Source organism: Hypanus sabinus, chromosome 22 (assembly GCF_030144855.1).
Source record: "Hypanus sabinus isolate sHypSab1 chromosome 22, sHypSab1.hap1, whole genome shotgun sequence".
In the NCBI taxonomy this organism is placed as follows: Eukaryota; Metazoa; Chordata; class Chondrichthyes; order Myliobatiformes; family Dasyatidae; genus Hypanus; species Hypanus sabinus.
Window position 1 is genome coordinate 49,108,837 of NC_082727.1, and position 14,919 is coordinate 49,123,755.

The 14,919-nt window shown below is 39.5% G+C and overlaps 1 protein-coding gene across 8 annotated transcripts in view; it reads right to left on the reverse strand.

The window, feature by feature from the left end:
* The window catches only part of ptprea (protein tyrosine phosphatase receptor type Ea), a 299,961-nt gene that overhangs the window by 174,663 nt on the left and 110,379 nt on the right, over positions 1-14,919 (reverse strand). For 7 of the 8 annotated variants that reach the window (XM_059947680.1, XM_059947681.1, XM_059947685.1 and 4 more), the window contains one exon: positions 8,898-9,208. The exons of the other annotated variant lie outside the window; for it this stretch is intronic. In XM_059947680.1, the coding sequence (XP_059803663.1) occupies positions 8,898-8,921 (24 nt within the window). In that variant the 5' untranslated portion in view covers positions 8,922-9,208. The remainder of the gene's footprint in view (positions 1-8,897; positions 9,209-14,919) is intronic. 8 annotated transcript variants of the gene reach the window in all.

The following is a 14,919-nucleotide window of genomic DNA, read 5'->3' on the forward strand; positions in this document are numbered from 1 at the left end:
GTAAACATCTACAATTGAGAGTAGTGCATGATGGACTTTTAGTTTATTTCCGCACAAACAGGTCTAGCAACTTTTTCCAATAGTAATATTCCAGCTTCAACTAACCTTCCAAAGGAAGCATATGACCAGATGATGTTGCAAACCAAGGGATTATTCACTTGCATTTGGCAGTGCTCAGAACTTCAGAAGGAAGATTTATCAACTCATTTGCAGGTCTAAAGCACACACCTGAAACAAGAAGCCTAAAACCAGCCCAAAGTTAACCTATTATGACTCAGGCAAAGTGTCTTCATGAGCAGCTGACCCTTGAAGAATGAACACCAGGCATCTTGCCTTTCTAGAGCACTCCAAGTCCCAGGACATATAACAGACACAATCAACGGGGCTGTTCACATGCAAGAATAAGTGCTGTGGAGCTGGAAGGATTTACAAATATATATCTATTCGCACATCTGCTTACATTAGATACACTTATAAATGTAGATGAATCCATCTAAGCTTGCTTGCGCTTTCATCTTAAAATACTTCTCCAACCAAAGTACTTCTACAACCTTTGAAACTGGCATGAACATCTAGCTTTGCTAACAAAGAAGTTCTAAAGTATTTTAACCTTGCAGTGGAAAGAAACTATAAAACAGCCAAATGTCACTAACGCTGGAAGCATAGCAACAGTTTTCTCTACTTTTTTTGTTGGAGGAATACAATCATGTGAAGATCTGAGAATTACAGTATCTGTATTCTAATCCTTCTACTTCAGGCAAGGAAAGTACTTCAAGGTCTGTGAATCATACCCTTGTCATTTTTTTTTGCTGCTATGTTAAAAAGTAATTAGTGGTTAATTGTGAGCTATTAGGCTTCCCTCTTCCCCAATGGGATTTAATCCTCAAAGTCAAATGAGATAACAAACAGGCAGGAGATAAGAATGATGCTCTTTTATGGGACAACAGCCAGTAAAAGTACAGAGAAAAGAACAATACCGATTTTTAAAATTAATGCAAGGAAGGAAATGCTCATTAGGTTATATATTCATGTTATTGGTGTGTTTTTCATGGGCTTTAAAAAAGTAAACATTGTTGAAATTAAGCAGAGGAATTCATTTGATATTTGGACAGTTACACATTTTAAGACTGTATATATCATTTGGGCCCTTTAAGGGAAGAACCTTTGATCAAAATCTGCATACTAACATAAACTCTAGAGACACTGAAATACTTATCTGTAAACAGAGAATCCTAGACTCAGTGGATTTAAAATTAGCTTGAGTAACACTATTTATTACAGCAGTAGACTACTGAAAATGTAATGCATTTACCACATAGCAAAGTGCAAAAAAGTGATTGCTTTCAGGTTTTATTGCACCTCACCAAAAATTTAACCAGGTCACCACTCTAGATCCAATATGTCTTCTGTGCCAGGAACCCAGTATCATGTCAATCCAGATGTCTAAACTCTTTTTGAGTCATTGTTAGTAAATTCAGAATTGAGATTATCATATGCACAACCCTAATGCAGAGGTAGAATGAAAAACTTGCATCAGCACCATAGGCACAAAAAATCATATAAGCAGCATTCACGAGAAAAACATAAAATAATGAGAACAATAAAAAACAGTTCCATCACTTTATCCCTGAAATGATCACTTATGGGTACAACAGGAGCAATGAGGTGTTTGCAGCAGGGCACCAGATTATGCCTTCAGAAGTCCTATATTTGCATTTTGATTTATGGAATTTCCCATTCTCTGCCATCACAGTGCTCCACATCCCCAATTACCTATCTCTACCACCAAACTTTCAACTGAACCAAGACTCCTAGCACTCTCCATTGGATGGCACAGACCTCAGTCTCTATGATTCTCCGACCCCTTTTCCTTGGGTACTCAAATCCCAACAACCTCAATTGTCTAAACATCCAATTGTCCTGTTTACTGATAGAAACCCCAATTACCACCCCTCTCTTTCTGGACACAATTACTTAATTGTTTATCCTTCCCTGCCATCCAACATCTTACCCACCCCCCCCACATCAGATATCCAATCAGGAGAATTTTCTAATTTCCCTTCACTAAGCCCCTATTAGGATGGGGATGGGCTTAATCTATATCCCGTACTCATCCAACTCCCTAACCCCAACTGGATCTCTAATTACACATGTGAGGCTCCCATTGTTTCCTGGATAAAACAGTGATGTCCAATGTGTGTTAACCCTCTATGTCAGAAATAAGGAAATACATGGGAAAATCTGAATGTACCAACAGACTGACCATGTACTATCAGTGCAACTCAAAAGTCTTCAAGTGGTTTCATGTTCATTTGGGATTGAAATTTCTCAGAATCATGCTGTTACATTTTTCCTTACGTGCACTAGTGAGTCAAGATTCAAGATTCACGATTGTTTAATGTCATTTCCTGCTCACAAGTGAAAAGGAGAAAGAAATAATTGTTACTCTGGATCCAATGCAGCACAATAAAAGACAAAACAATAAAGAACAAATAATTAAAATAAACAATAAATATAAATAGATAGTTCACACACATAGATTGATTGTATGTCCATAAACTGAAACTAGGCACAGGAGTGTCTGTGCATAAGGTGACTGACAGGGAATGATAAAGTAATAGTGATTGCAGAAGCTTTAGATGTGGTTCCTCTGGTTTTCTGGAGCAGGAGGAAGGAGATCCAAAGACTAGAGTCTAAAGGAAGATGGTGAGTAGAGTTCATAGTTGGATTGTTGAACAATCAACATCCCCAGAGAGGCAGACATTTGAAAAAGAGGGGTGGTATTCAGCTAATCAGGACCAAAGAGCTTGCCCCTCCAAGAATCTTAAAGAAGCAGTGATAATATGTCCACCAAGAGGAGGAGCAATGTCACTGACACCTAAAGGTTTCCCAAGAAGTCTATCAATTCCTGCCAACCTATCTGTGGCTGCACAGTGGACTTGGACCATTTCATCCACGCTAGTGAAAGGGTTCAGGAGACGTGGGCTGAGGTGAAAGCTGAAATAGTTTGAATTGGCAGTGATCTCACTGAGTGCCCTACTCCATTTCCGCTTCATCTGTTCTTAACACAACTCCAGGTTTAAATCAGTACTGTGAAGCTCCCAGTAGTTGACAGCAACATTTAGCTGACACTGGGTTCATGAAGCAGCCACTACAGCAATACCACCTGCAGCAAATTATTTATCTCATTAACGAGATAGCTGAACAATTAAAGGGATATCTAAGTTAAGGAGCAGGGAGTGTGGGAAGCTGAATCAGCTGCATCATTTAAAATGTATCCAATGAAACTGGTCTCCATGGATATCAGCAAGGCAAGCAACAGCACAGTAAATGTCAGCATCACCATCTGGCATGGATGGGCCAATGCACAGGATCAGAGAAATCTGCAGCGGGCTATAGGCTCAGTCAGGTCCATCATCCTCAACCCGGGCGTTCTCCAGGACTGTGTGCTGAGCGCAATGTTGTACACTCTGCTCACCCACAACCATACGAAGTTCATTGAGCCCTACAAGACAGTTCATCACCAATAACGAAGAGATAGCTTAAAGAGAGGAGGTGAAAGAACCTGAGGCCTGGTGCCAGGCAAATAACTCTTCTTCAATGTCAACAAGATAAAGGAGATGGTTATCAACTAAAAGAGACCTCACAGCACTGACACACCACTTTACGTCAGTAGGACAGCAGCGGGCACTACGATCAGTATAAAACTCCTAGGAGTGAACATCTCCCACACCCTCTCTTGGTCCTAGAACACATCTGACACAAAAAAGATAGCTCATTAGCACCGCTGTTTCTGGAAACGCTAACGAGAACCGGACTATGCACATTAATACTCATGACCTTCTAGCATGTGACATCACTGCATGGTATGGAAACTGCACTGCAGTAGACAGGAAAGCTGTACAACAGGTAGGCAAAGCAGCTCAAAGCATTACAGGCACCAGTCTACCCGCCATCAAGAACATATGTACAGAAAGGTGCTGGAAAAAGGCCTGTGATATCATGAAGGATCCCAGCCATCCCGCTCATGGACTGTTCGTTCCATTCCCACCAGGAACGAGTCTATGAAGCATCTATGCCAGGACTCAAAAACAGTTACTTTCCCCAAGCAGTAAGGCTGATCAACACCTCCATTCACAAACTACCCCACTGGCACTAGTTTATCATTTCCTTCAGTCACCTTATGTAGAAACAATCCTGTACTGAGTGTCACTTTATGTATACAATCATTCTATGTATACAAGCTATCTTATATCTATCTATATATATAGTGCTTTATTACTGTGTTCTTTATCTTGGTCTATTTTTAGATGCTGCATCAGATCCGGAGGAATAACTACTTCATTCTCTTTCACACGTGTGTACTGGAAATGACATTAAACAATCTTGAATCTTGAATGGGTACTAGCCTCCTCACCATCGAAGACATTTTCAAAAGGTGATACCTCAAGAATGCAGAATCTATCGTTAAAAACCCCCACCACGCAAGATTTGCCCTCTTCTCATTACTACCATCAGAGAAGTACAGGAGCCTGAATATGCACCCTTACCATTTTAGGAATAGCTTCTCCCCTCCACCACCAGCTTTCTAAACAGTCAATGAACCTATGAACAATACCTCACTATTTTTGCTCTCTTTTTGCACTGCTTATTTAATGTTCTATATATATTTCTTATTGTAATTCATAGTATATTTTATGTGTTGCAAAACAACAAATTTTGTGCCATATGTCAATGATAATAAACCTGATTCTGTAAGTTTTACCACAGTTCCTTCATCATTATCACTGGGTATAAATACTGGAGCTCAATACCTCTGGGAAAAAGCAGTGCAAATGCTATTTACATTCAGCAACCAAAGAAGATGGCTCAGCATTGGTTTCCGAAAAGCAGTTAGAAAAGAGTAAGAATTGTTGCCCTTGTCAACAATGTGCACATCCATAAATAATAGAGTATATATAAATATCCAAATCTTAAAGGTGATGGGTTGACAAAGCGACAGTCTTTAAGAGGAAATGCACAATCTAATTGCATCAGTACTTTGTATTCACTTTCTGAAACTTTGTTTCCTGGAATGGATGGAACTGTATTTTGGAGAAGGTGAATAATGAAGAGCTGAAACCACACTCCAATGTTGGTGACAGGACACATTTCTGGACAGCTTAGTTTCCTGTTGATGATGCAGGTTGGAAGTAGAGTAATACAATGACAATCTTGGCCAAGCTGAATAACAGAGCAGCATCGTGTCACCACCATGCAGCTACAGCTGAGAGATTTGCCCTCCAACAAGGATATTTTTCACGATTATGTCGGAAACCACTGTATTTTCTTTTGATAACACTTTTTATAACAATTGGTACTTTTTAACAAACTCATGTATTTTGCACACTCACTGGCAGAAAGCAAAACTAACAGTTTATCACCTTTCTTTTTATTGATTAGCTATTAACACATCATCGATATGATGTAACTGTTTTAATTATATAACCTATTAACTATTTCATTCATATCTAAGGAATTTTCTTTATTTTATTATAAAAATACTAGATTTTTCAGAGAAGTCATCTTGGATTCTTGGCTTCTTTATTCTTTTGTCTTGCATTTATCTCTCAGCATAGTTTCTCAGCTCTTAATTTAGTTTGCTTAGTATTTGCATGTTTGTACTGTAAAATAAACTGCCTTTGGAATTAAGACTGCTTGTCATTTTGCTCCCAGAGAAACTTAAGGGTCAGAAAGTAAACTGAGATTCAACAATATTAACAAACAAATTGGCAGCACAAGAATTTCCTTTAAGGCTTTACACTTGGACAATTTTAGTAGTTCAAACCAGTCAAGAATTTATTTTCTTGTTGTATTACAATAACAATTTGGAAAAAGCATGAGGTTTTTTTCCTGGGTTTAGTTGGGAAATTTGTTTTTCTTCAAAAGAAAATCTGTTGGCATTGCAAAGGAAAGGTTACCCTAATCTGGATGAGGAAAGGTATCCCTGATTTCAACACTGGATAATGAGGAAAGAGTTTAGACGCTTTACAGGAAGCACATTAAATGACAGCAACAGGAACCTTCATTAATATTCTGTCTTTAAGGTAGTGAAATATCCCAAGGCACTTCAGAGTGTCATCTTTTGAAAATGTCCTCGATGGTAAAGAGGCTACTTGCCCATTCAAGATTCGAGACTGGTTAATGTTATTTCCGATATACAAATATAAAGGAGAATTAATTATTTGTTACTTTGAATCTAATGCAGCATATAAAAACACACTAAGATAAGGAACACAATAATAAAAAATAACATGGCACCGATTTTGAGATATTAGATTTTGGGCAAATGGCTTCAATGGGCATATTAAAGGTGGAAGAAGTGCAGAGTGACAGAGAAATTTAAGGAGCAAATTCCAGAGATTAGGATCTTGGTTGTTATGGTGGTAATTTTGAAGATGATCAGAACATCAGAATTTGAGCAGCAAATACACCAGGGTATTTTGGGGTTGGAAGACAACCTGATAAAATAGAGGAGTCAGATACTGAGTGAACTGAACCCAAGGGTAAGAACTACAAAATCAAGACAATGTTTAGCTATCAAACAAAATTAGTTGAAAAGCGCAGGAGAATTGGATGGGGAGACTTGATACAACAATGATATTAATAACTGTATATTTATGGCGGGTGATCAAAAGTACAGTTTTTAAGTTTTGGAAATACAAAATGCAGTCAGTTAGGCACAAGGCTTTCCGAATGGCAAGCATTAGAGTACCATATTTATTACACTCTCTGGGGATGTGTTCTGGGACTGCTAATCCTTATGATTTTTATAAATGACTTGGATGAGGAAGTGGAAGGCTGGGTTAGTAAGTCTGCAGAGAAAATGAAGGTTGATGGTGTTCTGGAGAGTGTAAATGGTTGTCAGAAGTTATAAAGGAATACTGATAAGATGCAAAACTGGACAGAGCAATGGCCGATGGAGTTCAATCCAGAAAGTGTGAGGGGATACACTTTTAAAGATTGATTTTGAAGCTGGAGTTCAAGGTTATTAGCAGTATGGAGGAACAGAAAGATCAGGTGGTCCAAGTCCAAAGATCCCTCAAAGTTGTCACGTAGGTTGAAAGGTGGTTATGAAAGAGCATCACGTGTTGGCCTTCATTAATCGGGAGCTATGCACAAAAGCTGTGAGGTTATATTGCAGCTCTATAAAACTCTGATTTGACCGCACATTGAGATTATGTTCAGTTCGGTTCACCACATTGGAAGTGGAAGATTTAGAGAGGGTGCAGAGGAGATTTACCAGGATGCTGCCTGGATTAGAGAGCATGTCTTATGAGGAAAGGTCGTATGAGCTTGGCCTTTTTTCTTTGGAGTTAAGGACAGTGAGAGGCCATAAGACTGCAAGACGAAGGAAAAGAATTAGGCTATTTGGCCCATCTAGTGTACTCTGCCATGCAATCATGGCTGATTTATTTTCCCTCACAATCCCATTCTCTGACCTTTCCCCTCTAGCCTTGAATGGCCTTCCTAGTAAAGAACCTATCAATCTCTGCTTTAAGTATAATAAATAATTTGGTCTCTGAAACCATCTGTAGCAATGCATTTCACTGATTCACAAGCCTCTGGCTAATGAAATTCCTCCTTATCTCTGTTCTAAAGGGATATCCATCTATTCTTTTTCCCCAGGGTGGGACTAGCCAACACCAAAGGACATCAGTTTAAGGTGAGAGATATGAAGTTTAAAGGAGATGTCTGAGGTAGGTTACTTTACGCAGAAGGTGGTAGAATGCTCTGTAAGTAGTAGCGGTAAAGGCAGATGCAATAGGGACATTTATGAGACTCTTAGATAATCACATGGATATTGGAAAAATGGAGGATTATAGGCAATATAAGAGTAAAGGTTTAATTGTTTGTGGAATCAGTTTATATAGGTTGGCTGAACCTACACTGTGGGCTGAAGGGCCTGCACTGTGCTGTCCTATAACTATGTTCTATCTCATAGATTACAAATCACATGGTAAAGGGATACAGAATAATTATTCACTGCTATAGCTTCATTTTTCAATCCGCAAATCACTAAGCTTTATCGTGAGAAATTTCACCTTATATACTGCATACATCATCAGATATAAATCATGAACACAAATAATGTTACTTTGAGTAAAAATGCAAATTTGATGTTAGCATACAATTTGCTCCATAACACTCCATTCCTAACTTTCTGACACATTGAAGCTTGTTTACCAGAAATCCAGGTGGGCTGTGAAATATGCTGAAAATTCACTACTGCCCAAATCAAATTTCCATCCCCATTGAACCTTGGCAGATTACCAGAAATACAACTCAAAGAAATGGAAGGGCAAAAAGATCTGTACAGAAAAAATTAAAAATTAATGACAGACTCAGAGGCAGGGGCTGCAATTTACCCACTGTGCGGATTGACAACAAAGCAACACATTCTATTGCTGCACCTATGTTTGCTGGAGCAGATTCCTCTCAAGCAACTGCAAGCATTGTAAATCAATGTCTAAATTAAAGAGTGTTGACTTTTTAATTTACATGAGTCAAGTCACCAAGATGAATAAACATATTTTCTTCACTTGAGATCTCCATTTACCCTGTTATTTGATAATAGTAAGAGATTTAGCTTTTCTCATTTTCATATGAATAAGGGACAATTTATATTTTGGTGCATTTTCCCATGTTACAATCAAAAGGAATGTGCAACACCTTCTGCTTTATAAATTCATCAGGTAAAGTGTATTATATTAAAAGCCTGTGCTCTGTTGGATTTATACAGTTTTGTTTCTGTGAGCATTATTCAGAGCAGTACCATGCACTGCTTGTGAAATTTCCAATATACTGCTAGGCATCCCAAAATAGAATATAATAAAAGCATTAATTAAAACACTTACAAGTAGCTGTGGGTTGCAGAACATAAGACTCAAACAAAGGCTTCTTTTAAATTCATAGTTAAGGAATCTTCTTTACAGATCTTTCTTTCCCAGTACATAGGCACGTTTTGCACTCTCAGCAGTCCTTTGTGAGAGAAGACGGAAGTTCGGCTGAAACAGGTATCCCTGTTTGCATTCTCATTATGAAGAATGTAGCATCAGCAGCACATTTCACTGTCAGGCCAGGTTCAATACCACAGCTTCGTTTATTACCCAAAAGCAGCAAATGAGTCTGAAATTAACAGAACCATCTAATAGACTGTGAATTCCACCTGAAAGGGGGGAAAAAAGAGAGATGACAGGTAATTAGATCACAGTAAATTCTGGGAGAAATAAATACAATTAATTTGTTCAACTCCAGGCGTGATTGGTTATTCTGGGTTGTGAGTTTATCCACACTGTTAACACCTCCTGCTTATAAATTGCCAGGTAGCAGAAAGTGGCTGATGGAATGCATTAGCTGATTTCCTGAGAATGCTGACGGAAAGGGCCACAGCAGTTTGAGGGTTCTGCTAACCAAGCCACAGTGCTCAGAGTGAGCATCTCATATCATAAACTACAAGGTACGGTTCTGCGGGGAACAATCTAGGGTGGTTTTGTAGAGTTGGGGCTTGTTGTGGGTAAGGATGTATGGTAGCTCCTCTCCACCTCTCTGCCAGATGATATTGGTTGGAGCATGGCACCCTGTGTTCCACGCAGGTAATTCCTGAAAAAGTGTCCAAGCTCTCCCATACGCACAAACTCTGATTAGTCAAAGATTAATCCAAAACCCATGCTGAAATGTTAAAGTATCTGGCAAATGACACTCACTGCACTCTCAATGAAACTAGCAAGGTGAGTCTTAGCTGTAATATTCATGGCCTCAAGCTTCCACTGAGAAAAAGACCTGAAAATGTTGCCCTGCAATTCAAATAAAAACTGCAACATTGATGAATCTATGCAAGGCCTGACAGTACTTTGTCTACCAACAGATAAAAGCAATAAGCCTTTAAAAGCCAAAAGCAAACAAAGGAAAGACAGAAATATAGCCTGTTTGGGACCTAGATATTCTTAACTGTTTCCATGGTGATGTCGCAGTACAGTGACTGTTATTTTGGTCCTCTCTGCAGTGGTAATGAGATTTCTGAGAAGTGGTGATTTAAAACCATCATTCACTTCATCAACCAATGTTCTTTGTTCTTCTGCAAAAGCAGTTTTCCTCCCAGTTACATTGAGCACTCAAAAAAATACACGTATTCATTGAACAAACCTCAATCACAGCTGAATATGCACACGACGCTGGAAGAACTCAGAAGGTCAGTCACAATAGACAGGACCTCCCAGTTGCCACCCACTTCAACTCTGCCTCTCATCCCCATCTAGATATGTCCATACATGGCCTCCTCTACTGCCATGATAAGCCCAAACTCAGGTTGGAGGAGAAACACCTCATCTACCGTCTGGGTAGCCTCCAGCCTGGTGGTATGAACGTTGAATTCTCCAATTTCCAGTAATTCCCTCCCCCCCCCCCCCCCGCCATCCTAGGTCCCTCTCCCCTTTCAACTTTCTGCTCCTTTATCTCTACAGTTCTTTCATGCTTATCCCCTCCCCCCTTTATCCTTCCTCTGATTGGTTCTCCACCTGGTGCCTCTAGCCCTTCCCCCTCCCCTATCTCTATTACTGGGCTTCGGCCCTCTCTCCCCCCCACCCCATTCCTGATGAAGGGTCTCGGCCTGAAACATTGGCTAGTCTTTTCTCACAGATGCTGCCTGACCGGCTGAGTTCTTCCAGCGTCATGTACGTATTCTTTGATCCACAGCATCTGCAGTTGTATTTTTGTGTCTCAATCACAGCTTTAGCTTATAATTGTCATAATGGTAAGGACCAAATCAATCGTTTGCACTTCACAATTACCCGTACAAATTAATGTAGCTGTGTAAAGTATGAAAGAGGTACAAATCTGTTGGAAATGTTGCAAAAGTGTTCAACTAAATAGCTGAATCCACAGTAGTCCCCATTCCTCGAACTCACATATTCACATGATACTTGATTACTGGTGTGTATGAGATTTTGTTTAAAAAAACATTCAGAGATACAAATCGACAGGAAATTGTTGCAAAGGTATTCATATTGCTGGAAATGTTATGACAATAGAGCTCTCTATCCTGGAATAAAATATAAATTTGGTGAGATTTCAAGTTAGTTTTCATGTTCTTTGGATTTCTGTTGACTTTAAGGGAAAGGAAGATAAGATGGACTAAGCTAACAGAACTCACCACATGCTGACTTCCCAAATAAGACTGCAGCCTTTTGAGTATGTAAAAACCGGCAATAACTACTTGCTTTTCAGTTCTCCTTAAATTTAAAGAACAGTGTTTCATTATTGTTCATCTCTCCTCTTGAAGGCAATGACATGTACTTGGGAACAATACACCCTAGCCAAGTGCATCATCTCTGGGACGGAGAATATCTATACACGCTCTGGCTGGCAAGTATCACAGCTTACACTGGATACTCTGTAAGTACAGAGGTGTGTACTTGAACTAATAACCACACCTCTGCACTTTGCTGCCATTGGGTCATGAGCAGGAGATGCACAACTTTAACCAGCTGTTAAAAAATAAAGATCAAGACAAGATAATATACAGAAGTACAAGCAGCAACTGTATGGCACAGTGCTCTTTGAACCTGCACTATCATTCAATAAAATCAAGAATGATATGATCTATGTTTTCAACTCCATTTCTTGCTAATTCATTGCAACTGCTGGTCTGTTACTGTGCAAAAAAATGTGCTAACCTTAGGCTAAAAAGATCAAATCTGAAGACTATGTCCTCAGTTTGCTTTTCCCCTTGCCCTGTTGCCCCAGATAAAACATCTTCATATTCACCTACCCTGTCAGCTTCTGTCTGAACCTTCTATATCTCATTAAGATCATCTGTCATTCTTCTTAAGTCCAATCTGCATAATTTTCAGTCATAAGACAACTCCATTGTTTTTGCTGAAGCATCTCAATGCACAATAGGGAAAAGACTTTCTTTCAAAGTCTAATAAGTTAAGAAAAAACTTGAAGCAGAAAGTTAATGTACTAAAACATGATTGAACAAGAGAACTTTGTCAGGTCGGGCAGCATCCGTGGAAACGAACAGTCAACGTTTCAGGCCGAGACCCTTCATCAGGACAGCAGGTCTCGGCCCGAAACGTTGACTGTTCGTTTCCACGGATGCTGCCCAACTTGCTGAGTTCCTCCAGCATGTTATGCATGTTGCTTTGACTCCAGCATCTGCAGAGTATTTTGTGTTTAAGAGAACCTTGTCAGTTTACCCAGGTGTGTGATTCTTATGTCTGTATCTCATATGTGGAATTATAGGTCCAGGAGATGCTACCATTATTCATCAGGAGCAAATATTAAGCGTGAATTATTCATGCAAGGCCACAATTAGGTGCAAGGCCAAAATAAGGTAAATTGTGAGGTGAACTGTGTTGTAACTATGTGGTTTTGTGCAGGTCTTGTAGCTTTAGTTTTTGGTCTTGTTTGTCTGGTGGATTTGGAGCTTCTTTCTAGGGAACGTGCTAAGACGGTAGTGCGATATTAATACGCAGCAGCCTCTCTGGACTCTGGATTGGGGATTGTCAAACATTATGTAGATTTTCTAGTGTAGTCTGTTTTGTCATATGCTTTTGTGATATCATTCTAGAGGAATGTTGTCTCATTTTTTAACTGCATTGCATTTGTGGTTTCTAAATGACAATAAATTGAATCTGAATCTGAATCTGAATCTGAACAGACCATCTTATGGATACCAGAGATCATTATAACAGTTGGATAGAAGCTGAGCCTGCTGGGTACCCACTCGCAGGGTTTTTGTATCTTCTGCCCAATGGGAGAAGGAAGAAGCCTGAACGCACAGGAAAGACATGATCTTTGATTATGTTGATTGCTTTAACAAGGCAGTGAGAAGTAGATACAAAATCTACAGAAGAGAGACTGATTTCCATGACGTGCTGAGCTGAGCTGCGTCTACATGCCAAAGAGTACACATCACCAACCTTTAGCCTTCTGATGAAGTAGAGGCATTGGTTTGCTTTCATTGAGCCATGGTCTACTTGATTGGACCAGGAGAGGCATTTTGATGTTTGGATTTATGTTCACTGCTACAAACTTGAAGCTTTCAACCCTCCAGACCTCAGCAGCATTGATGTCGGTAGGAGCATGTGCACCATCCCTCTTCCTGAAGTCCATCATGTACTCCTTCTGTACACTGACTCATCATTATTTCAGATACAGCACACTATGTTGGTGTCATCTGCAAACTTCTAGATGGAGTTGCAGAAGAATCTGTTGATGAGTGTATCGGGAGTGCACTGAAGTGTATCTATTGTAATTAACTAAATTATCCCCCTCTGATAAGAGAAACGACCATTCAACCACAATCCACACAAGTCATTGTGAAGCCTCAACTACACTGACAGATATGCTTCTGAAGCACTCTATGGGAAAAAGGGAAGATTTTTCTGTGCCCTTACAACTGCAAGGAATTTTACTGCAACCCATGTGGTGGAACAACTTTGCAAACAGTATTTCCATCCCACAGCATTTGAAGGTATTATGAATTAAAGTGATTTTCTGGTGAATATTGAATTTCAGGATATGTGGAGGATGGAGAAGAGGAAAAAATGATAATGTTCTAAAAGGTCTTTAGAGCAAGAGAGATGGCAGTACGAGAGTAGAGAAGACTTCCTATGACAGTTCAGAGTTAAGAAAGGATCCGTTTGCTTTGGAGGTGATGCAGATAAGGTTCATTAGATGGATTCAAATGATAAAGGAGCCGTTTTATGATTATAAATTATGTTGTTTGAAGCAATGTTCAGCTGCATTTAGAAGACTGAAAATTGATCTCATTGCAATATATACTATATGGTTCAGCAAATGATAGATGGGGTAAATGTTGTGGGGATGTTTTCCTGGGTGGATAGGGACATGGAAGAAATGAAACTGGGAAGAATTGGTGCTAGCATCGGTTCACCTACAGCATTGTCAAAGTGCATTGTAAGAGGTGAAGAATTTCACTCTGATGAATGTGAATTTTTGGAATTCTCTGATCTAGAAAGATGCAAATGCTAAGTCATTTAGGTGAGTAAAATATCAGTTTTGGGCTGTAGTTGTTATGGCAACTGAGCAAAAAAATTGGAATTGAAGGAATAGTTCAAATTATTTGTGATCTTGCTGAATGATAGCGCAGGCTGAAAGGGCAGGGTTTCCTACTCTTGCTTCATATATTTCTTATGTTGAATATCAAAGGGAAATTGGTGAGATGGAAAGTCAGATGATCTTTGACAGGCACTACTATAGCACAATAGTAATGTTAATTAACATTGCATCTCCAAATGGCTACAAGGCCTAGTTGTATTCAGGCACACAAGGCTGCTCTATGTGAGCTGCGAGCTGGTGGAGTGGATCCTTGGGTGAATTGTAACACAAGGCAGAGCCAGGCAGCATATCACAAGGAGGCCATCTGCTGCCATCCTCTCCTTCTGGTCGCTCAGCAGACTAGGCCTGCACCAGCACAACAGCCGGTTCTTGCAGGATCAGCACACTTGTTGACAGCAACGGCTAGACCAGTGCAGCCATCCCTGAACAGGCAAAAATACAGGGTCCTTTCTGAGGTCAGTGGTAGTTTCGTATGGTCAAGTAACTGAGTTATACTGAGCTCATGGACACAAGATGATGAGAAGTGAAGAGGCAAGGACAGAAGTAATTAAATAAAAATAGAAAATGTTGTTAATGCTAAGCAGTCAGGCAGCGCTTTTGGAATGAGAAACATATTGATGTTTCAGGCCAATTAGCATCTGGATATCAGATGAAGGCTCTTCCACTTGAAACAGTAGCTGTTTCTCTTTCCACAAATGGTGGCCTGATCTATGTTTTTTTAAATTTCAGATTTACAGATTTTTAAATTTATTTTCGTAGGTCTAACTTTTGCCCTCAAACAATCATAATTTT